This window comes from Microtus oregoni, unplaced genomic scaffold (genome assembly GCF_018167655.1).
Source record: "Microtus oregoni isolate MIOR12 unplaced genomic scaffold, Mior012 000063F_ref0000156, whole genome shotgun sequence".
Taxonomy (NCBI): domain Eukaryota; kingdom Metazoa; phylum Chordata; class Mammalia; order Rodentia; family Cricetidae; genus Microtus; species Microtus oregoni.
Window position 1 is genome coordinate 7,052,445 of NW_024543873.1, and position 25,597 is coordinate 7,078,041.

Genomic DNA, 25,597 nt, shown 5'->3' on the forward strand with positions numbered 1-25,597 from the left:
TGATAGGCCTGGTGATATAGCCTTGGCAATTAATCCCAGATACTCATGATGCTGAGGCAGAAGAATCCTAAATTCAAGGCTAGTGTTGATTACAGAAAGAGTTCATGGCTAGCCTTACCAACTGAGTGAGACCCCATCTCTCAAACTTCTTTGCATAGGATATACAAGGCCCTAACCTCAATCTGAAATACTAGAAGAAGAATTTCTCTAAGCAAGGTGAAACATGAGTCCACACTCATTACAATGACAAAATAATAAAAACATTGGCAGCTGGATGTGATAATGCGCACCTTTAATACCAGCACTTGGGTGGCAGAAGCAGGTAGATGATGTGGGATATCCTTCTATATGTGTGTTACTTTTATTGGTTAATAAATAAAGCTGCTTTGTCCTATAGCAGGGCAAAATATTGCTAGGCTGGAAGGGATATATAGAGAGAGCAGGTGGAATCAGGGAGATACCATGTAGCTGCCGAAGGAGGCAGATGCCATATAGCTTCCCAAGAAGCAAGAGGTATCAAACCACGAGCCTTGTGTTAAAATATAAAATAACAGAAATGAGTTAATTTAAGATGTAAAAGTTACTTAGTCAGAAGCCTGAGCTAATAGACCAAACAGTGTTGTAATTGATATAGTTTAGGTGTGATTGTTTGGGTCTGGGTGGCCAGAAATGAATGAGCACTCTCTACCTACAGGTAGATCTCTGTGATTTCGAGTCTACGTAACAAGTTCCAGGCCAGCCAGAACTACATGGTGAAATTTTGTCTCTTAAATAAAAAAAAATTTAAGAGACAAACAAAAGTCAGTTAGGAAGGGAAAGTTTCCAGTGTGACTCCCAGAATTTGAGGATGAGAAGAAAGGATGACACTAGGGTGAAAGAAGTGGAAGAAGCTGGGGAAAGGGCAAAGGAAAGCAGTTCTTCCTTTCCAGGCCCTTCTGCAGTGAGAAAGAAGTGAACCAACAGACCACAGGCTGCTGGTAATGCACGACAAGTCAGATTTTTGTTGTTATCCCAGTGATGGGAGCAAAGACAAACAGATCCCTGGGCTTTCTGGATACCCACTCTAGCCGACTTAGCGAGTTCCAGGCCAATGAGAGATACTGTCAAAAAAATGGTAGATGACACTTGAAGTTGTCCTGATGCATTTTTTAAAATGCATGATATGAAATTATATCAAGCACTCCTATTCTACTTGAGACAGGGATAGTGGTGCCACATGCAATAAATCCCTCCACTCAGGAGACAGAGATAGGTGGATCTCTGTGAGTTTGAGGTCAGCCTGGTCTACAAGAACTAAATTTAGACTAAAGGAAATATACTGTTCAGAAAAGATTAGAATGGAATATATTAAAATATTCTCTTTGTAGGATTAGAGATAAAGTAATTTCATTTGTGCTTTCCTTTTTCCATTTTTACTATATTTTAATTTTGTGTGTGCCTGTGTTTGTTATATGTGTAAGTACACATATGCATGCTACCCCTGTGGATGCCACAAAACAACTTGCAGGAATCAGGTATCTCCTTCCACCACGTGGGTCCTAGAAATTGAACTTGGATAATCAGGCTTGGAGAGAGGTATCACTGCCCAATGAAACATCTCACTGGTCCCTCATTTTTATGCCTATCATTTAAAAAACTACAGTGAATGTTTTGCCTTTATAAGTTTAATTGAACATTACTCCTTTTGTGTATGGCCAGGGGTGTGTGAACAATCCTCTGGTGCTGTCCACCTTGACTTTTGAGACTGGGTCTTTCCCCGAGACCTGGGCCTCACATATTAGGATATACTGGCTGGCTACTCCTCTCTGTCTCTCCAATATACTGGGATTGAAGCACACACAACAGTGCCTGGCTTCAGATATTTTTTTATGGGGATTATGGTAATCAAATTCAGTTCCTCATGTTTGTACATCAAACATTTTACCAACAGAAACATCCCACAACCCGCATTACTCCTTAATTATGTATAAGGGATTTGTCAAGAACACTTGCAAAATAGAGAATCAAGGAAAATCGATAAACTTTAAGAAATGAAAATAACATCTCATGTAGGTGATTGTTTTCTGAAGCAACTTTTATATTAAAGTACTTCATCATCTCTGAATTCTCAAACCCCATTTTCAGGTCATGAGACTACGCCAAGGTTGATCTTGCTGACCTAGCCTACCATTAGCTTGTTCGACGTCTCTCCCCATCTGCTTCACTCTGCTAAAAAGAATGACCATTCCCATGGAGACCAGTAAGATCCTATAATTTAGGACTATTGGCTGACATAAGTCCACAGATATTATTTATGTAGCTTATAGAACATTTCTAAAAGATTTAGTTAGTTGTCAATTAAGGGATTTCACATAGATATGCAAGTTTCTAGTTTCTCCTGAACAGTCAAATCACAGGGCTGGAGTGATGGCTCAGAGGTTAAGAGCCCTTGCTGCTTTTGCAGAGGAACCAAATTCACTTTCTAACACCAACAACTTTCCCTAACTCCAGTTCCAAGGTATTCGGTGCCCTCTTCTGGCCGCTGCTGGCACTACATGCATGTAGTACACTTACATAACATTCTGACAAAAGACACATAAATATAAATAAATAGAAAAAAGAGAAGCCAAAATTCAGCCACACGCAGATTCCCACTAATGCACGACAGAAACAGACTACAACTAAGGAGTAGCTATCCTCTTTGAACCAGTAAGGTGCACTCCAGCTCACTAGAAAAGCCTTACCACACAACTGTCTCTCCAAATCTTATATAAGTTCCATTTTGCTGCCAATTCTCCATATGGAGGAGTTAGGCACACCATGAAATATTTTCAGGACCAAATGTTACAACCAGGCAGGAATATGAGACAGACTGAAGGGATCACATATTGGGGGGTGTATTTCTTTGTTGAAATTTTTAAAAAAATATTTGAAACAAAATTGGAGTTTATTTTAAGAAAGGTTTCAATATAGATTTGTGTGCAGGCATAGCAGGGACTGGAATGTATAGATTCATGAATGCTAGGAAAAAAGTATCCACCACTAGGATATACTATTCTCAGAACTATATTTTTACAGGAATCCCAGAACTATATTTTTACATGTAAATAAAATATGCATATTGTTGTGAAATAATCTTTTTGTACACTGTGAAGATGTGTCACTCAGACTGGTTTAATAAAAAGTGAACAACTAATAGTTAGGCAGGATTTAGGGAGTAAAGATAATGCTAGGAAAAATAATGAAGAGATGCCATAAGATGGAGAGAGAACAAGATGGACATTACAGAGGTGAGGTAATAAAGCCACGAGGCAGAAAGTAAATAATAATGGGCTAATTTAAGTCATAAGAGCCAGTTAGAAACAAGCGTAAGCTATCAACCATGCCTTCATAATTAGCAGTAAGACTCCATGTCATTATTTGGGGCCTGGTTGGTGGGACAGAGAAAGACTCGCTACATATGGCACCCACCATATAAGACCTAAAAAAGCTTTAAAAAGATTATAAACACACAAAAGCAGAACCAAACACAGCTTCCTAGTCCTGTAGTCTCTTATGTGGGATGAGGCACACAGTTGTATCTCTTAATCACTGCCTGAGGGCTTGAGCCATAAGCTGTGTGGTGGTTTAATATTTTGCTATGCAAACAGAAAAGGTTACAGAAATGAAGTAAAGCAGGTTCAGACTAAAAAAAAACTCTAAACAGGTTACAGTATGTTTAACAATATGTGTAGACTTAACAAAAAAAGTATAGTCAAAAAATGAATGAATAAATATTTTTTGCATTTCATGCATTTATTTTATTTTAAAACAAAAGCCTTTATGTAGGGTTCTTTGCATTGGATAAATTCCTAAAGAAAGTATTGATTGAAAAATCACATTTCTAAAGCCCTCAGTAGTTCGGGACACTTGACTTTCCAAGACTATGGCAATTATTATTATTTATATCAGAGTATGTGCTTCGCCAAGTCTTATCCCGCACTATTGGTTTTCAGGCACATTTTTACCACTTGATCACTGAGAAATGACATCTGCTGGTTTGCACTAGTTTCTCATCTGCTGGGATTTTAGAATTTGAACATTTTCTGGGATGCTTAAGCTTGTCAGTCAGCAGCTTGTGTATGTTGGCTCTTTCTCACTTGCTCAAAATAAATTTGTTTTCCCCATAACCCTGATTTGTTTTTTTCAGGCCTTTCTGATGCCATAAACCTTTTTAAAATCACCTTTCACAATAAATATTTTAAAAATAATAGATGAAATGCTTTAAAGAAAGAGTTAAGTAATTAAAAAAATAAGCCATGTCGAGATGGGAAATACAAAATGAGTCTGGATCATATATGTTATTGTGCTGTCTTTGAAATTTTTGATTGCTGATAAGCAAATGACAGCTGCTGGGAGACACTGGACTCTGAAAGAGACTGTGGAAATAAGCCAGCCTAGAAATTTTAAGAATGCCTTAATTTTAAAATGGAACTCAAAAAATGTATTGCTTTGGGAAGCAGTTTGTTCAAGATTAGTAGACATCAGTCTCGATCAGGTAAGACCCCCGAAAATCCTGGTTACAGACATAAAGAAATAAACCTAAAATAACTACAAGACAGGTGACATATATTTTACCCACTCAAACATAAAACAAAAAAATCATCTTTGGCTGGTTTGTATACAACACACAGTCCATACTTGTGTTAATGCAGACATGTATGTTACCTTTAAAAGTTTGTGTGTTTTCAGAGCAAGGGAACCAAACACCAATGAAAATGGGTGATCCAGGTGACCTAGCCTCTCAGAGTGCCTATGTTACAATTTCCTCAGCGTTCTGCATCCACAACAGCTTCAAAGCTGCTGGTAAAGATGGTCCAGCCCTACAGACTATTCTAGTCAGGACTTGAACATTATCCTAATTTTCTCAGGGTTCCCCAAAGATCACAGTTCCCTCAGACAACAGGAAGCAGTCTAAAGAACACAACACTCGCATTCCCAAGAGATGGGGTGGAGGGTTTTTGGTCATTCAGTGGGTTATAGATGTTTATCATTGTTTAGGGAGTTACAAATTGTTATTGGGTCATGATCAAAAAAACTGAAGGGGATTAGATTCAAGGATCTCTTTTAGAAAAGTATAGAAATGATAGGATATAATGATTGTTGAGTCTACTTTTGAACAACGAGTAGTCATAAATATTTTACATCGATATGGATTTTAGTATATTGATAAAAATAGTTATTTTGTTATACTGAATATATGCTTATATTCTTGTTTGGGATATTGTGCTTATGCAGTTCATTTAAAAATCTAATGCATAATTAAGAAAAAGCTGGTTAAGCTGTGCGGTGGTGGACACGCCTTTAATCCCAGCACTCGGGAGGCAGAGGCAGGTGGATCTCTGTGAGTTCGAGGCCAGCCTGGTCTACAAGAGCTAGTTTCAGGACAGGCTCCAAAGCTACATAGAAACCCTGTCTCAAAAAAAAACAAAAAAGAGAAAAGAAAGAAAGAAAAGAAATGGAGGTTAATAGTCATTTATAATAATCAAACTTGTAGTCATATCAGGTATATTTTCAAGGTAAAACATATATTTTAGGTAGATATATGATCTTAAAACACTTCAAGAACTTAAAGAATATAGCATTTAAGATGTTTAATAACCTGAGGCTTTTCATGACAATGAAACATGTCTGCTCCTGGCAGCACCAATTTACTTCAGAAAGGATGATAGGCACTTAAGAACCTGCATATGCAGCTTGCTTTCATTGTGGCAAAAATATCCATTTGGCCAAGAAACTGCTCATGTTTTAACTGATGACAGCATGCTATACAAACTGGACAAGGAGGACACTAAGGAAAAAGACTGTTTAGTTTTGCCAAGATAAGGCAAAACTATCCTTCAAAGTTCTTGCTTCCTAAAAAAGTCTGCCAGATATTCTAGGCCTGTAGGCTGAAGACTGGGTGCCGCAACACTGCAGAGGAACTTTGAGTAACTGTCCAGGTAGACTGATGTCTATGTTGTTTCCTTATTTTTGGAAGTTGCTTACAATGCACTTTATTTATTCAGGTAATATTATATCCTTCTAAGCTCTTTGATGGAGTTGAATACTAGATATTTATAGTTAAACTTTTCCATATTTATGATAGAAAGACAATTGGGTACAAAACTTTCACCAAAATAGGATAAACAATGGAGTATTTTCTTTGAAATTGTCAAATACAAATGTACTAGATATTGTAAATGCAATTCTTACTTGATAATTATTCTTATTATATATAGTTTTACTACGTCTTTCCTTTTTATTTAGACAAAAAGGGAAAATATTGTGTGATGGAGGAAGGTCATTGGCTAATAAACTGCCTTGGCCCATTTGACAGGCCAGCCTTTAGGTGGGTGGAGTAAACAGAACAGAATGCTGGGAGGCAGAGGAAGTGAGCTGATATGCCTTAGTTCTGCTCTCTGAGGCAGACGCCATAAAGCTCCGACCCAGAATGGACGTAGGCTAGAATCTTCCTGGTAAGCACACCTTGATGCCACACACATTAATAGAAATGGGCCAAGCAGTGTTTAAATGAATACAGTTTGTGTGTTCTTATCTCGGGGCACAAGCTAGCCAGGTGGCTGGGAGCAGGGCGGTAGGAATGCAACCCACAGCTCCTTCAACAATTGTGGAAAAGTTTCTTTGTTCATTTGAAGGTGTGTCACTCAGATTTGTTTATTAAAAAGCTGAACGGCCAATAGTCATGCAGGATTTTGGGGCAGAGAGAATGTTGAAAAGAAGGAGGAAATACCAGGGGCACAGATCAAGCAACATGGGCATTGCAAAGTAAAGGTAACTGAGCCATGTAAAAGAATGTAGAATAAAAAATATGAGTTAATTTAAGTTGTAAGAACTAGTTATGAAACAAGCCTAAGCTATCATCCAAGCTTTCCTAATAATAAACCTGTGTGATTATTTGGAAACTGGAAGGTGAGACAAAAAAAATCTGCCTAATAACCTATCTCAACACATAACAAAATATACTTTTACTTCTTTTCATTATGTGCCTTAATAATGTTAAGTCATCTGGAAAATAAAGGTAGCTATTTTCAACTCCTAAAAAATTAAGCAAGATTTCCAGATAATCTGGAAAATCCACTTCTATATATGTACCCAAAAATATTAAATACAGTGTCCCCCAAAGGATATTTGTATACCCATGTTCACTGCAACATAATTCACAATAGCCCCCAAAATGAAAGACACCCAAACATCCATCAGTGGTTGGATATATAAAATGTATACGTGTTTGTACATGCATATATACAGTGTATCTGTGAAGTGTTTAAGTAATATACAAACATATATATTATCCAGTCTTTAACAGAAAGGAAATTCAAAAACATTCTATTGCATGAATAAATCTAAGGAAAACTGTGCTAAATGAAATCTCATAAAAGGACAAACTTATATGAGCCCACTTATTTGAGTTACTTGACAAATTCATAGAGACAGAAAGCAGTTTGGGGGTTGCCAGAGACTAGGGGAACTGAGAATGGCTGTTTAGTGGTTATAGAGTCTCAGTGTTGCAGGATGAAATGAATTCTGGATTCATCATATAGTACAGAAAGGCTCATGAGGCCCCAGCCCTGATTAAGAATTTAAAGGCAGTTAACAGGTGCCAGAAGGGAGGGGCCCACGAGGATCTATAGACAGCTAATGGTTGCTAGAGAAGGAAAAGACAATTTATTTCTGTGATGTAGACATTGGTAAGATATCTGTGCTCCTGTAAGTAAATCTAATTAAGACAATGGTTCACAAATAAAAACAAAAATATGGAAGTAGAGGAAAACAAACTAGGAAGATAAAAGGTTTCAGCAGGAGTGTGTGGGGGGGCAAGAGAGGGTAATAAGGGATGACTATGATAAAAATACAATCAGATAAGTGTATTAAAATATAGTGAAGGGCTGGAGAGATGGCTTAGCGGTTAAGAGCATTGCCTGTTCTTTCAAAGGTCCTGAGTTCAATTCCCAGCAACCACATGGTAACTCACAACCATCTGTAATGAGGTCTGGTGCCTTCTTCTGGCCTGCAGGCATACACACAGACAGAAAATTGTATACATAATAAATAAAATATATAATGAAACTCACCTGGCAGTGGTGGCACAAGCCTTTAATCCCAGCACTTGGGAGGCAAAGACAAGTGGATCTCTGTGAGTCTGAGGCCAGCCTGGTCTACAGCGAGAGTTTTAGGACAGGCTCCAAAGCTATAGAGAAAACCTGTTTCAAAAAACCATACATAATATTGGAACTCATTGTTTATAATTAATATATGCTAATAAAAAATAATTTTTAAAACTTCTGGATATTGGTTGCAAACAATGTGAACAGATTCAATATGACTGAAATCTATGTATACTGTATAAAAATTATCAGAAATAAAATGTGTGGGTTCCCCTAACCTAATTTATAATATCATTGTTTGGTCTTTGTCTCTTGATATCAGTTCATGAAAATGTTCTAGTGAGTTCTACTCCTGTTGTAAGATGGACTAATCAAGGAAGTACACCCTACTGTTATCAAAAAGCAAACCTCAAGGATCATTAATGGTGCTATGATCATTAAGTAAAAAGTTATGCCTATATCAAAAGAATATGTAACACAATGTACTTTGCTTCTGTACATTACCATGTGCCAGAATCATACAAGTAGCGTGGGCATAAAAGTAGTTACATTCAATTATTAGGTATTGGGATATACGCATGTTGTCAGAATTTCACCTCATAAATTACCTGCTAATTGCAAAAGGAAGAGGCATTTACCTTTTAAAACAGCAATACCTGCTGGACATCATATGAATAAGTAGGCAATCTCTGCCCTGCTTAATGTGGCATAACGAAACACGCACCTCTGGCCTTGATGCAAAAGGTTCAGAATGAATGTAATAAAGCCAATAGTCTCAAGTTTCAGGCAACAGAGGAACAAGCCAAGGACCACATGGAAATACTATATATGAAATATATGAAAACTATCCTGGTTTCATAAATAGGTGAATTTTTAATATGGTCTAGGTTTTAAGTATAGGGTTATTCAGATTTACTTATGCATATGCACGTTTTGCTTACATGTACATCTAGGCAACATGTGTGTGCCTGGGTTCATGCCAAAGTCAGAAGAGGGCTTTGATTTCCCTGGAACTAGAGTTAAGGATGGTTGTGAATTGCCATGTAGGAGCTGGCAACGCAGCTGGGCCCTCTGCAAGAGCAGCAAGTGTTCTTAACCACTGAGCCATCTCTTTCCCCACTTAAGTATTGTTAACCTTCTTACAATTGACAATAGTATTGTCAGCCCAGAAAATGTTCTTGTTCTTTTTCTAAATTTTATTTTACTTTTTATTTTTAATTATGTGTATGTCTATGAGAGGAGATGTTCACATGACTACAGCTACCTGCCATTCATTACATGTAGCCCAATCTCGGGTCTCTGCAAAAGCAGTCTGTGCTCTTATCTGGTGAGCCCTCTATACCTTCTCCTTATGAGACACATCATGAAGTGTATAGGAGACTTTCATAATGTCTATAACATCCTATTATATTGTTAAAAAAATAATGTGTGTATTTCTGTACTCAAAGAGACGGTTTAAGTAATTATGACAAACCTTTCAGTTGTCTAATACAGATCATGGGTATTCATAGTTCAATTCTTTCAGCTCTATTTTGTTTTAATTTTAAAGTAAGAAATAGCTGTAGAGAATTACAAAGGAAAAAATAATAAAGCTCTCATTTTTATTTAAAAGTCTATCAATAGACTTGCTATCCCATTCAGCTCTCTCTGCAGATTCTAATAGTCTTATTTATTCAGTGATCACAAGAGAATAAAAAGTTATTCAAGGGGCTGGAGAGATGGCTCAGAGGTTAAGAGCATTGTCTGCTCTTCCAAAGGTTCTGAGTTCAATTCCCAGCAACCACATGGTGGCTCACAACCATCTGTAATGAGGTCTGGTGCCTTCTTCTGGCCTGCATGCATACACACAGACAGAATATCATATACATAATAAATAAATAAACATTTTTAAAAAAAGTTATTCAATAGCCTAGTGTGGTGGTACATGCCTTTAATCTCAGCACTCAGGAGGCAAGGGGAACTCTGTGAGTTCAAGGCTACCCTGGACTACATAGTAAGCTCTAGGTTAGTCAAGACTACATAGTAAGATCCTATCTCAAAAGGAAAAGTTGCTGGGCAGTGGTGGCGCACGCCTTTAATCCCAGCACTCGGGAGGCAGACGCAGGCGGATCTCTGTGAGTTTGAGGCCAGCCTGGTCTACAAGAGCGAATTCCAGGACAGGTTCAAAGTTACAGAAAAATCTTGTTTCTAAAAACAACAACAACAACAACAAAAAAACAAAAAGGGAAAAGTTATATGGGTATAGTGGTACAGGTATCTATATGTACAGGTAGAGTGGAACAGACCTGACTTCTTAGCACTCAAGAGACACAGGCAGGAGGATTACAAGTTCAAGACCATACTTACTAAATTCTGTCTCAAAACAAAACAAAACCAAAGAAGTTATTGCAACAATGACAGCAAAAGGCAAAGTACAATAACGATAAAATGGTCAAAGCGATTATCTCTAAATTGTTGAACTACTGGAATTTTTCCACATATGTTTAATATTTATGGTACATCTGATGCATTATAATTATATGGTTAAAAATACTGTTATGCTCTTTGAACATAAGCACTACAGAGACCATTATAGACAAACATTACTGTGTTTAATGCAAAACTGACAGAGCTATACTGAAATACTAAATTCACTGTGAAATTTAGAAATTGTATGTATGAGACATACATACAATCCTAAACTATATGTATAGAAATAGGAACCACTGTAAATTTTGATCCTTTCATGGGTGGCAAGGAGCTTTTTACCTTGCTTGGGGTTAGTCACAATCTCATGACTTAACATGAAAATTCAAGTAAAGAATATAATACACCACCAGTAAAAGAGTACTCACTCTCCACAGACCCCTGGTACCTTCTTGCTGGTATATATCAATGAAGCTGCCAATCATGCTCCCTTGGAACAAACTTCCTTGAGCCTGCATTCGAATCTAAAATGAAAAAAGGGAACATTCTATTTTGACAGAAAAAAAACCAAAGTGAGACAATTCAGTCCTTTAAAATTAAGGAATTATTTTTAAATCTCTGCTATTATGATGAATTAAATTGTACACAAAAGCATAATTTGTGCCAAAGTATAGTCTATAAAGGTTGTATTTAGGTCTCATATTTCCCACAGTAAATCTATCTTTTCTAGACTTGTACAATAACAAGTATTCATGAAATATAGCGTAGTGGCACAGGCCTTTAATCCCAGGACTCAGGAGGCAGAGACAGGTGAATTTCTGTGAGTTCAAGGCTTGCCTGGTCTACACAGTGAGTTCCAGGGCAGTAATGGCTACATAGTAAGACCCATGTAATTAATTTAGTAAAGAATTAGGGACTACTCAAATGTCCAAAAACCAATGTCAACAACATATTGGTTACATAAATGATGAAACATTAATTTAACAGAATACAGTAGAGCCATAACATTTTCCCCTAAAGTATTTGTAGACCTTAGAAGGCATTAAAAATTAATTGTTAAACATGCCAGGTGGTGGTGGCATGTGCCTTTAATCCCAGTATTTAGGAAGCAGAGGCAAGTGGATCTCTGCAAGTTCAAGGCCAGCCTAGTCTACAAGAGCTAGTTCCTGGCCAGGTACCAAAGCTACACAGAGAAACCTTGTCTCGAAAAACCAAAAAAGAAAGAAAGAAAGAAAGAAAGAAAGGAAGGAAGAAAGATTAATTGCTAAACATAAAAGTGCTGTTTCTTACCAAAAATGTGAATTAAAAAACACAGCGAGAAGAGTAGGTGATCATATATACCTAAATATTAACAGAGGTTTACATATGAATGGGGAGTCTATAAGTGAGGATTGTTCTCTTTTGAGTTCAATTTCTAGAACTTATGGCCAAAACAGAGCTGATTCCAAAAGGTTTGACCTAACCTCCACATGTACATACACATACGCCCCCCACAAAATATAGTAACGGTAGTGATGATAAATTTATTTGGGGGCTAGAGCACTGGCTGTTATTGCCGAAGACCTGGGTTTGGTCCTCAAAACCAATATGGCAGCTCACAACTCTCCTTAACTACGGTTTCAGGGGCTCCAATGCCCTCCCTCTTCAGGTTCTATGGGCACTAGGCACACATGGTACACAGGCATACATTTAGGCAAAGTACACATACAAAAAAACTAAATATTTAAATTTTTAATTTAATTTTCTTTCTTTTTTGTTTGTTTTTTGAGACAGGGTTTCTCTGTGTAGCTTTGGCTATCTTGGAACTCATTCTGTAGACCAAGCTGGTTTCCAACTCACAGAGATCCATCTGCCTCTGCCTCCTGAGTGTTTGGGTTAAATGTGTGTGCCACCAATGCCCAGCTAATTTCATTTTTTAAAAAATAATGACAATTTATACTAGACAATCAAATTTATACCAGACAATCAAATTTATATCAGATAATCAAATAATGACCAGTTTTATATTTGTAGATTTAATCATTCACCAGTTGAAAAATATTTGGAAAAAACTGCATTTGTACTGAACACATGTAGAATTTTTCTTTGTCATTATCTCTGGAATAATATAACAACTATTTACATATGTTTACATTATATTAAACATCTTAAGTAATCTAAAGTGGACTTAAAATATCTAAGGGAATATGCACAGGTTATACATAAATACTGCTTCATTCTATGTAAGCATCTTATTGAGCATCTAAAGATTTTGTTATTCACTGGGGAAAAGTCCTGGAAGAAATCCCTACAAGATTGGGATGAACAAACTCTGCTGTAATCGCTATAAGGTGAATCTCCTATCACTTGGTTTGCATTATCCTGGATCCTGATTTATACTTTCTCTTATTATAAGCAACGAACTTGAAATTTTTTTTCCTTGTAACTCACAGCTGGAAACATGACTCAGCTGTTAAGAGAGCTTGCTGGTTTTCCAGAGGATCCAGGCTTGACTGCTGCACCCACATGGCAGCTCACAACTGTCTGTAACTCCAGTTCCAGGGATTTGGATGTTCTCACCTGGCTTCCATGAACACTGCATGCATGTGGTACATGGACATACTTGCAGGCAAAATACCCCCACATATAAAATAATATTGTTTAAACTTGAGATTCATGGTTGTAAATACCTCTATACCCAGTAAGAAGACCAGACTACATAAGATTCTCTCTCAGGAAAAAAAAAATCCTAGTTTGTGGTCCTTCACATTGTTTAATCACATATTTTGTGCTTTATTAACTAAGAAGGAATGAGGTTTTTTTTTTTCAAGACAGGGTTCTTTTGTGTAGCTTTGGAGCCTGTCCTAGAACTCACTGAGCTGACTCAAACTGACTGAGCTGGCCTCAAACTCCCAATTTTTGCTATAAGTCAACACACCATCTGAAGATTTGTAATAGGTAAAGGATATGCCTTTGTTTTGTAAAATGGGAAAAGGGCTATTAGAAACACAAATCCATTCTCACACCACTTAAGGAAAACAGAGTAAGGAATTTAGAAAACAATTCCCTAGAACTGCGGAGCTCTGAAAATATCCCATAGTTGGGTTAAAAGCCCAAGCTGAAAACCACTGGATTAATGCATATCACATTAAACTACTCCTGAACATCTACTATGAAGCATGTTATACAAGTTTACATGTATTATCACTAATTCTTACCAACTTTATGCTCTAAGCACTGAGTAGTTAGGAGATTTTCCCAAGAGTTTAGAACTAACAATGGACAGTGTAAGACTCAGAACTCGAACCTGAGTTAAAGTTGCGGTCTTTCCACTCGCATGGCAGACACCTATCTCTCTTACCTTTAGAACATCAGTGGGATTGGCTATAGTCGATGAAATCACTCCTGACACTACCCCACAGATCATATTAATTAGGAGAGTTTCATCTGTAAAAATGTAAAATAAACAAAATGAACAGATAGATAGAGAGAGATAAAGAGAGAGAGAGAGAGAGATAGAGAGAGAGAGATAAAGGTTCATTTTATTAAGTACTGTTTTCTCAGAGTACCAAGGAAAGATTTCCTGGAGAGATGACTTAAAAATTAACTTCAAGATTTATCAAAGTAAAGACTCTCAAATATTTGTAGCACATCCCAAATTTATACAAAATATAAATTATAAAATATAAACCATTATTTCCCTAAAAACATTATTTTTTTTAATTTTTATTATTTTGAAGACATCACATTCTTCAACCTAATTGTGAGTATAAGACATAAATTAGAATGTGGTATTTCCTTTTCAGCCACTTCAAACATAATAATACATCCACTTTTAAGTCTTTTAAAGTTTTCTGAGATTATAATCTATGGGGTGTTTTTTGTTTTATTTTGTTTTTCTGTTTTTCAAGACAGGGTTTCTCTATGTAGACCTGGCTATCCTGGAATTCAGTCTGTAGACCAGGCTGGCCTTACACTCAGCGATCTGTCTGCCTCTGCCACCCAAATGTTAGGGATTAAAGGTGTGTGTCACCACCGCCTGAGATTATAATTTAATTACAATATTTCTTCCTTACCTTTCCTCCCTCCAAACCCTTCCATGTACCTGTTCCTGTTCTTCAAATTTATGGCCTTCTTTTTCACTAATTGTTATTACATGTAAATATGCAAATACATACATACATATTCCTAAATATAACCTGTTCAGTCTCTATAATACTATTTGTATGTATGTTTTCAGGACTGACCATTTGGCATTGGACAAACAATTGGTGTGCTCTTCTCTGGGGAAGACCACCTCTTGCGCTCCCAGCTTTCTGTAATTGCCTATAGCTCTTTGTGTAGGGCTGAGGCCTCATGGGCTTTTCCCTGTGCAGTTTGGCATACCTTGTTCAATTTTTAAGTCTTTTTATGAAAAGTTAACTTTAAAGAATAACAAGATGCTAAAAAACTATAGTCTTATGTGTAATAAAGTTATCTAAATATTAATGCTAAATGGCTTTAGAGCTCTCCTAGCCTCCATTTATGTAAGAAGGTTTCTGTAGTCAAATATGAAAAAGCAGGAGTATAATTCCTGCTGCTGAATAATGAATGGAAAGAATTAGATATAGACCAGCACTCTGCTACCGAGTTACAAAAGAAATAATTTAGAGCTAAATTCCCTCAGCTAGAAACAAGAAAGGAACAACAGAACATAATGTTCTACAGAGAATATCTAATCTTCACCAGTTCCTACTTCTCATGAAGGGCCTATAAATAGAAAATAAGTAAACCCACATTAATAAACTATGAAAGGAAAATATTTTCAGGAGAGATGAAAGTGAATCCTTCAGGATTCCCACCTAAGAGGCTCCAGAAAATGCTGATTTAGAATAAAACAAGTCCTTCAAGAGATACTGCTAACATGAAGTCAGTCCAGCTTTCTCCATCATCCAGTAACCCCAGGCCTATGATAAAAATCCATGGTGCAAGTATCAGACTCAAATGGAAAAACCTACAACAACTCTGAATTTGGGTTAACTGGCCATAGGTACATTAGAGTTCAGACTATAACAGACTAAAATTTATCTACCTACCAAAAGCTTATCAAAATTGACCTCTAGATGCCAGGTGGTGGTGGTGCACGCCTTTAATCCCAGCACTTGGGAGGCAGAAGCAGGTGGATCTCTGTAAATTCAAAGCCAGCCTGGTCTACAGAGAGAGTTCCAGGACAGCCAGGGCTGTTACACAGAAAAATCCTGTTTTTGAAAACAACAACAACAAAGAATTGACATCTAGGAAATGCCTCTAACTGATGAAGACAGCATTCATTTTCAGGCTTCATTTCTAGGCTTCTTCAAGAATGACAACAAGTTTTTTTTTAAGAATTATTATTTTAGGAGCTGGAGAGATGGCTCAGTGGTTAAGGGCAATGACTGTTTGACCAGTTTCTATTCCCAGTACTCACATGGCAGTTCTCAACTGTCTGTAATTCCAGGTCCAGCATCCTCACACAGACATACATACATACAGGCAAAACAGCAATAAAATAAAAAAATAAACATTTTTTTTTAAAAAAGAATTATTATTTTAAGCAAGGCGATGATGGTCCATGCCTTTAATACCAGCACTTGGGAGGCAGAGGCAAATGGACTTCTGAGTTTGAAGCCAACCTGGTCTACACAGAGAGTTCCAGGACAATCAGGGCTATACAGAGAAATCCTGTCTTGAAAATCAAAAACAAAATGACAACAAAAAGAGAACTATTATTTTGGGGGTAAGACATATATCATGGCATATGTATGGAGGTCGGAGTTCAACTTTATGAACCGTGTTCACTCCTTCCACCTTTGCATGGGTTCCAGGTATCAAACTCAGGTAGTCGCACTTGCATGAATTTGCCCATCTTGCCTGCCTAAAAGTTTCTCAGTTGATAGCAAATGATAAATTTGAAGAGCAGGTGCCTCTAACCCACATATGCCCTCTGTAGGGATTTAGCTCAAGTCAACAGAAGCCCACTTATCCCTGCAGTAATTGTCTTTCATTCTCTAGCATCGTGAGATAAACATTTCACAGTAAGCATGATTTCAACAATCCCTTTGAGGATAACCTCAAAAGAGAGTTGAGCATACTGACCTTCCAAACGTTCTACAAATAATCGCTTCAAGCTTTGGTAAATACCAATTTTGATGGTGCCATATGATGCCTGTCTTAGTAAAGCAGGAGCAATTCTTCCCAAAAAGAGAGAGAGAGAGAGAAAAGTTAATTTTATATAACACACATTTGTAGATTTTACAATTCTTTTATCTATATCCTTCCAAGCAGTATAGCATGCTTTTTTTTTACTCACCCAGGAAGAAAGAAATCTCAAATCCCACGTCATAAAACAAACATCAACAAAGTAAAAAGAACTAAATTTATATAGAATATATTTCCTGTCCATAATGGAAACAAACAAGAAAATGATAAGGAGAATGCTCAAACACTTGCAAATCAAACAATACACATCTAAAACAACATGTGGGTTAGAGAAAGCTACAAAAGAAGTTTTCTCAATGTATAGATATGAGTAAAATTTCAAATACATCCTATAATATACATGGGGAAACAACAACAAAAGAAAAGGACATCATGAATATGAGAGTGAGGAAAGAGATACATGGGAATGCATGGAGGAAGAAAGGGAAAGAGGAAATAATGTAATTATAATTCCAAATTTTTAAAAATATTAATAAAAATTTTAATACATGGGATACAGCTAGGTCTGAAAGTATAGGTCTGTAACCCGAGCTACTTGTGGGCTAAGGCAAGAGTTCCAGACCTGCTTGAACTAGAGTGAGCATAAGACAAGCATGAGCAGCTTAATATGGCCCTTTCATATAAAAAGTAAAAAGAAAGTAGTTCACAGATAGAGTACTTACATAGCATTGCTAGGCTCTAGGTTCAATCACCAATATTAAAAAACAAAGAGGGGGCAGAGAATATGCAACCAAAGCATAGTTGAGAATAATTTATAGTCAAATTCTTACCCTAGCAGAGTAAACTCCCCAGAAGCCAACCTCTAGAACTATGAAAAATTAATGCCTACTATTTATAAGTGACCAGGCATATGGTACTTTGTCACAGTGGCCCAAACTAATAGTATTAAAAATTTTACAAAATAAAACTTAAGTCATAGTTTTTTAATTTTTCCGATTTTGTTTACTTTTGCTTTACATATATGGGTATTTTGCCTACAAGTATGTTGGTGCACCATGTGCATGCAATGCCCATAGGGGCCAGAGGAGGGCATAAGATCTTCTAGAACTGGAGTTACAGGCAGTAGGTTAGTTGCCACGTGGGTGCTGGAAATTGAACTCAGGTCCTACAGAAGAGGAGCCAGTGCTCCTACCTACTGAACCACCTCTCCAGTCCCAATGAATTAACAGTTTTATTAAAGTTCATAAAATAGAAATTCTCAGTCCAAACAAGTTTGCTGAGGAGCTCTATAAAACCACTGAAGAATTACCATTAATCTTATACAAGCTCTCCAGGAAATGGAAATGGGAATGTTTCCCAAATCATTTTGGCTAATATTACCTTGGTAGAAAAAAAAAACCCAGACAAAAACAGCATAAACAAAAAACAGAGCTATATCGTTCATAAACTTAGATGCAAAATCCTCTAGAAAAGATGAGTAAATTGAATGTAGCAATATACAAAAGAGTTAAAACACTAACCCATACGTCATAGGTTAAAAAAAACCTTGACCTTTATTTCCTAACAACTGCAGATACATCTTTAACTTAATCAAAAAGGAAGCCAACAGCACCAAGATTTCAGCCTACTTAAATTCTGCTCATAAACTGAAGATGTTCTCACTCATGCCTCCTTTGAGATTCATCCAAATTGCAGAACTATACTTTAGGAGATATAAATAGAAATAAAGCAACAGCTCAAATGGTTAGGATTGAAGAAAAAAACAGATGACTAAATCTGCATATTTCTGACTGTTACTTGCATTAGAAAAAGAATTCCAAGGTTATCTATGCTAATAGAGGGACAAGGTAAAAGAGATGATCAATCCATGGATAATTTAATTATGAACAAGGATCTTTTTTTTTGTTTTTTTCTTTTTGTTTTGAATTTTTTCTCCAAGAAAACTATAATTTAAATAAACCCAACCCAAATTACTAGTAAAATTGATTTCCAATCTCTCAGCAATACTGGTAGCCTAGATTTAGGATAGCCTAGGAAATCAGCAGCAGGTGAAGTACAAACTGGACAATAAACCATAAACTGATGAGTAATCAAAAGGTGATGAAAAAAGATACTCCCTTTCTTCTATTCTTCATTCCTATTTAATCTGCCAGAATATTTCTTTCACAAAGAAAATCTTAAAGGAAGCCAGTGCTTGCCAAATCAGGAAAATTCTCAGAAGAACGTACACAGCTAATTGGTGCTGCTTTTTACAACAGTCATCAGTAAATGTCAGGAAGCCAGAAAAAAAAACCTTATGCTGAAATGATATTATCCACTTTCACATTTATTCCATACAGCCTGATTAACACAAATTCCAAAGCTCAAGACTTACAAGCAAATGAAATATACAAAAGCCCACCAATACAGAATTACAAGTAAAAATGGTGACTATGAAGGATATAAACTAGCATGTAGTTGTTCATGCTCCAAGGAAAGAGGCCAGACTTACCCTGAATACAGAGCCAAAATCCCCTCTTCTTTATAGATTCGAAACAAGGCATGAAACATCCCTCTATATTTAATCTCTTTGAAGCGGACATCGATGCTCTGGCCTTGGACTTGCAGCCGTGTTTTAGTAAGGTCCACAGGGAAAGTGCCTATGAGGGAACACACTCCTGAGCATTTACAAAGAACACAGGTATGTTTTGGCTAAATATAAGGCAATGCAATAGTGGAAATCTAACACAGGGTCCTTTTCATAACACTCAGATATGCACTACACTGCCACTGACAGAAGGTAAAGGCTTTTAAGTGGAGTGAAATGCACTAGGCTCTCTAGGAAGCACGACTTGCCACACAGTATATTTGACACTTTCTGCCAGAAATGCAAAGGCGTTTGGATACTTCTTTTCCTTCGTCTGTAACATACTAATGCCAACGGCATTTATTAGTCTTTTCCTCCCACCCTTTCCCACCGCAAGTCTCCTTATCTCTCCTTCATAAAATCTCCCCACATCATCGCAAGCACAAGAACATCCAGGATTGCTGATTCAGAGGTTCTTACATGCAGTAACAATAGGGTATGAGCATGTGTATTTACGACTTCCTAATACTATGACAGAAATTGGCCAAGTCTCACTTGGTTCTACTTACCATGGTGTCTTTGATAGTTCAGGAGTAATACCAATAGAGTACTTGAGCCATTAGTTTTTTCAATTATGTGCTACTTATTTGTATGCATGTGTATGTATGTGTGTGGGTATATCCTCCACGGCTCATGCATGGAGGTCAGAGGATAGCCTGCAGGAGTTGGTTCTGTCCTTCAACCACATGGGTCCCAGGGATCAAATTCAGGTTCGTCAAGCTTGGCAGCATGCATCTTTACCTGCTGAGCCATCCTGTTGTCCCTAGCCGGATTCTTCAAAAAACAAAAACAAAACTCCCTTTTCTTATCTCAGCACATAAAAGTGGTTATTGCATGAACAAAATGGGTTTTAAGAAAGATTTTAAGATCTAAACCTAACAAGGTGTTTATATATGTAATTCTGAACTTTGGGGATCTAGATAGTGCAAGACCAGAGCATATACCAAGAAAGGCAGAAAACACTGCGGGATTGTAGATACTTAGGAAACATTCAGGGAAAAGAAAACTCTGGAAAATGAAAAGTTACAATCTAAAAGTATTTCAAAATTTAAATCAAAAGAGAGATGACTCTTGTTTGATCTTATTTACTTCTAAAATGGAAGAGAGCTTTGCAAAAAAGAAGCCTGGATAAGAAGAAAATTATAGCCTTAGCATAAATGTAAGACCATTAGTACAGGAATACACAGAAATCATTGTCATATATTTTCCTCTATGATTACACATATTTGGCTTGGAAAAATTAGCAAGTCACTAAGTTATCAAAAAAAAAGGTTCAAAATTTGACTTCTTAACCTCATTCACCTTATCATTACTAGTACCTTCTCTGTAATGCTGTTTGATAGCCATGCAAACAATAATATTATTTTTTGTTTTTTCAAGATAGAGTTTCTCTGTATAAGAGTCCTGGTTGTACTGGAACTCAGTAAGAGTCCTGATTGGACTGGAACTCTGCAGACCAGGCTGGCCTCGAACTCTTCTGAGATTGACCTGTTTCTGCCTCCCAAGTGCTGGGATTAAAGGCATGCACTACCACCGCCTGGGGCAACAACAATTTTTAAAACAAAGATGACACCTCTCTTTTGATTTGTTCTCTGTTTACTCAAGAAATAACTGGTAGCATGCATAACCATCTGTGGCACAAAACTCATATTTATCATCCTGTTTTTCAGATTCTTACCGAACTCGGCAACAATAGAGGCAAGGCCGCCATACACAAAAGGTTTCCAGTTCAGACCAGACATCTCATGGCTTAAAGTGGGACTTTTCTGATGCTAAAAATAAACACGAATTAGAACAGGGCACAAGAATGAAGAAAAGTACCAGTTAACGCTTGAGTATATGATTTGAATCAACCCAACTGGCAAACCAAAGGAACATGGAAGAAAAACTAAAAACCACCAAGTAGGATGAGACAAAACTGAGAGTCCTTCCTCAAAGTCTGGATGCTTATGAGTTTCTTCTCTAATGTCATTCTGTAGGGTAGGTGTACAATCACTTAAAAATGAACATGTGCCCTTCATGCTCTCTAATTTAATCGTCCACTCTTCCCCACCCCAAGAAGCTTCAGCCCATTCATCCAGAACTCCCATCTCTGACATTCATCTAGACAATCACAGGTCAGGGAAACTGAAACTGAAGTTACATAGGCTGAGGCATCTTATAAAAGCAGTTCATGGTATTCAGTTAGCTTGATTCAGGCACAAAACACAAGCTACCAACACTACCCCCCGAACATTCTCAGCCTGTTCAGCTCTCCACTAAAATTTAGCATCTCAGTTCTAGGAACTGAGCTAGTTTTACACCAAAGCAGCTAACTCAGTGAGACCCATGCTGAGATAAGGAGCAATGTACCTTGCTTCTGGCTCCTGGAGAAATGACAGCAGTGTGGATATATCCCATTTCTGACCCTGAACATCATCCTTCCAGTGATCTCCTTTCCCTTACCCCTGCACTGTAATAACATATCCTAGTACTATACGTTTTATGTTCTAATTCTTTATTGATGTACTTCTGTCCCCAGCCCTTTTTACTCCCCCCCCATCAAATCAATCTTGGATCTGTCATCCTAAAAATCTTCAGTTTTGTCAGGGAGGTGGTGGTGCACACCTTTAATCCTAGCACCCAGAGGCAGAGGCAAAGGCAGGCAAATCTCTTTGAGTTTGAGGCCAGTTTGTTTGACAGAGTGAGTTCTAGGACAGCCAAAGCTATACAGAGAAATCCTGTCTCAAAAAACAAAAACAAACAAAAAAAAAAACTTCAGTTTTATTTTTTCTGCCACTCTCAGCGCCTTCACTCTTGGATTTGTTTTTCCACAACTCTAGCATCTAGGCAAATATTTATCAAATTGTAGCATGCAACAGAATCATCTAAAAGGTTTTTAAAACATGGACTGCAGAGCCTCTTTCTCAGAGTTTCTTACTGTTTTAAGTCTTGCTCTGAGAATCTGCAAGGTGTCAAAGAATACTGATGCTTTAAGAAGGAACTATTGCTGTAGGTATCACCTGCTAAATCCTGGTCCTCTTGAAAACACTACTTTTTTTTAAAAAAAGAATCTCATATTTCCTTGAACTATTCCCTTCTTTTTCAGTGCTTCGATATATACTTCTGATTTCAAAAGGGTTTACAGTCAAAAAGGAACACCCTGAAATCAGATCATCTAACATTGAATCATGGCTCCAGATTCACATCTTGACTATCACTTACTAGTTGTTTGTAGGAATGTTATTCAATCTGTATCTGCCTTTATTTTCTGAAAACAATAATAATAAAAACATATTATAGGGTTGTTGTGTTGTATATAAGTAACACATTTTTAACACCTAGAAAAATCCTTGAAACTTTGCTTAATAAGTTAGATAGTTATTACTACACATTTTAATAAATACATTTATTAAACAAATAAAATAAATACTTTATTAATAAATAAATAAAATAAATACATTTTCATAGACAGCATTTGCTGTCCATCTTCCCCTTGCCAGTTTGGGTTAGTACCATTGAGCTACCTTCTGTTCTTAGAGGAAACAGGGTTTTGATTTATTTTTTACAAAAGTAATTCTCTGAAACAAAGCAACGAGCAATTTTCCAGAGAGGCTAGCAAGCATGTAGATAAATGTATTAGTTATACTACAAAAATAATTGTGGAAGCATGCTTTCAAACATTATATATATATATAAAATATGTGAGAGATACCCCTATTGGAGGAAAGTTCATTAAAACTCTAAAGGGCAAAGTAGGAATTGATAGGAAAAATAGGACTATGACATAAAAACAACAACAAAAAATCCTTTAAATCAGATGTGGTGGCCCATGCTTGTAAATCCAGCAACTAGAAAGTGGAGTCAGGAGGATCAGTAATTTAAGTCACCCTTTCCTACATAGGGAGTTTGAGACCAGCCTGAGCTACATAAGACCCTGTCTCCAAAAGAAAGCACAAAAAGGAAGGAAAAAAAATCACTCTCTGGTGTCAAATTTAGAGATTTCCCTAAATAGCCTTTGATATTTCAAATGTCTGCTGAGCTTCTCCCCCAGATTTTCCGTTCACAACTTCACGCACCCTTTCTCAGTACAGGAAAAAAAAATTCTACCACATCTTTAGTACCTACTAGTCAATGTTTCAAAAAATATTTAGTGTTTTAGCATTATTTTGTGTGTGTGTGTGTGTATGAGTGTTTGCTTACATGTATAACTCTGTACCACATGCATGCCTGATGACCACAAAGGCCAGAAGAGGGTGTTTGAATCCTTGGAACTGGTTACAGGTGGTTATGAGCTGCCATGTGGGTGTTGGGACTTGAACCTGGATCCTCTGGCAGAGCAGCTACTGCTCCGAACAGCTGAGTCTTCTCTCTAGCCCTCTACTCAGTCTCTTAATGGAAAATGTGCTCAGGATTCAGGAGCAATAACAAACCACTAAAAGTTGGGCCAGAGTCAAACTTCAGTTCCCAATGAAGTTTCCACAATTCAGAGGTGATAGGAAAACAAAACCAAACCTAGGGCTGCTTTCTTTTTTCAGTTAAATGTATGTCATTTAAATGGCTATTAAATCATATTGTTTAGCCCTAGAGCACTGGCAAATCGCCTCTCTTACATAAAATGATAATAGTAGTAGATAGTTGATAATATTTAGTGTCTTTATTTGGCAAAAGAAGCATAGTGATCTTTATCTGTCTCCTCTCCACCACATTTTCATTTCAATTTCATTAGTCTATAAAATTATACAAGCCTGGAGAAGACTAACCAAAACCAACAATGTCCCTTTACCACCTCCCCAGTCACATCTGATAGTAAAATCTTTCGCGCCAATATCAGAAATCAAAGTCATGAAAGAAATTTTTTATCTCCTTTGATTAGACTTTATACAGCCCTTCCTCACACTAGAACAACTTGGAGGCACATTGAACAAATTTATGTTTCCACAACGGAGTCCTTAATATTTAAAGGCAACTTTCATATTCCTACATTTTTCTTTTCTAAGGCTAAATAGTCCTGATCATTTTCTTCATTCTATATGTTTTACTTCAGCTACTATAGCTGAAATACCTTTGTTTCTTTTCAGAGAGGCTTATTATACAACTGAAGCATTAAAGTTCCAGCAAATACCAGAGTCTTTTACATAAAGCTGTATATATATATATATATATATATATATATATATATATGTGTGTGTGTGTGTGTGTGTGTGTGTGTGTGTGTGTGTGTGTGTATGGAAGTTATGTCTCACCTATTATTGTTCAACTATGTGATTTTTTTGAGAAAAATTTTGAGAAATTTGTTTATTCAACATCTTAAATTCAGGCATAAAATGATGACTAGGGTGAAGTATATTCTCTAGTTGTCTCGTCTCTTCTCCTCCTCTTTTAAATAGGGAAGATTCCCTAAAAGATGACACCATATTTCACAAAGCTTTTTATAAACCTCATAAAAACTTGTATAGAATGAGGACAAATGTCAAACAGTTGAGTGTCTTACATACACATCCTGTATATAAGCAGTTATAAAGCAAGCCACAAAAGTAATTTGCTGGACCTGGACAATAACACACACCTTATACAACACTCTCCTGATTCCCAGATTCTCTACCTATAAACACTTGTCTCTTGCTTTTGATGAAGAGGATTGCTCTGTAAAGCAATTCATATCCCAACTCCTCATAAAGTTATTTTGACTTGTGGAGGCTAACCTCAGTTTGGGGTGAAGGGACAGAAATAACATCTAAGTAGCAATACAGTACCCTACATATTTTATTATTTAAAAAGGCCAATAAAATTTGTCTTCACAATTTGTGCATCTATTCTTAGAATATAGCCCCTATATTTATTTCAAAGTCTGTTCAGGAAATTCTGGGTGATGACGTTCTTGGTTTCTCCTTTAAGAAAGAGTAGGTGTTAGACATGTTCATGATTGCAAGATAGCAATAGGGAACCTAAAGTTATGTGTTAAAGGCATACTAAATACTCAAACCTGAAATTGTCTATGAATATAATTGTCAAACTTTTAAAAATCACAGCCTGGTGTGGTGATGTCTTTAGATCCAGCACCTGAGAGGCAGAAGCAGGTGGATCTTTGTGCATCTGAGGTCAGCCTGGTCTATATAGTGAGACCCTGTCTCCAAAAAAATTTCACAGAAATATATTCTAACATAGACACTATTTGCCATTCCACCTATCTTTCCTGGACAATCATCTGGTGGAACAAATTAAATATTTTTGCTAGAGAAAAATTGTTAGAGACAAATTGTTACACTGCATAGAAATCTATAAAGCAGGGAAGCATGGAAAA

At 36.8% G+C, this 25,597-nt stretch overlaps 1 protein-coding gene across 1 annotated transcript in view; it reads right to left on the bottom strand.

The window, feature by feature from the left end:
- LOC121439879 (brain mitochondrial carrier protein 1-like) overlaps positions 1–25,597 on the bottom strand; it is a 39,429-nt gene that overhangs the window by 12,558 nt on the left and 1,274 nt on the right. Inside the window, 5 exon segments of the mRNA XM_041640495.1 lie at positions 10,961–11,056; positions 13,873–13,958; positions 16,626–16,720; positions 19,180–19,327; positions 20,993–21,086. Of these exon segments, the coding sequence (XP_041496429.1) occupies positions 10,961–11,056; positions 13,873–13,958; positions 16,626–16,720; positions 19,180–19,327; positions 20,993–21,086 (519 nt within the window).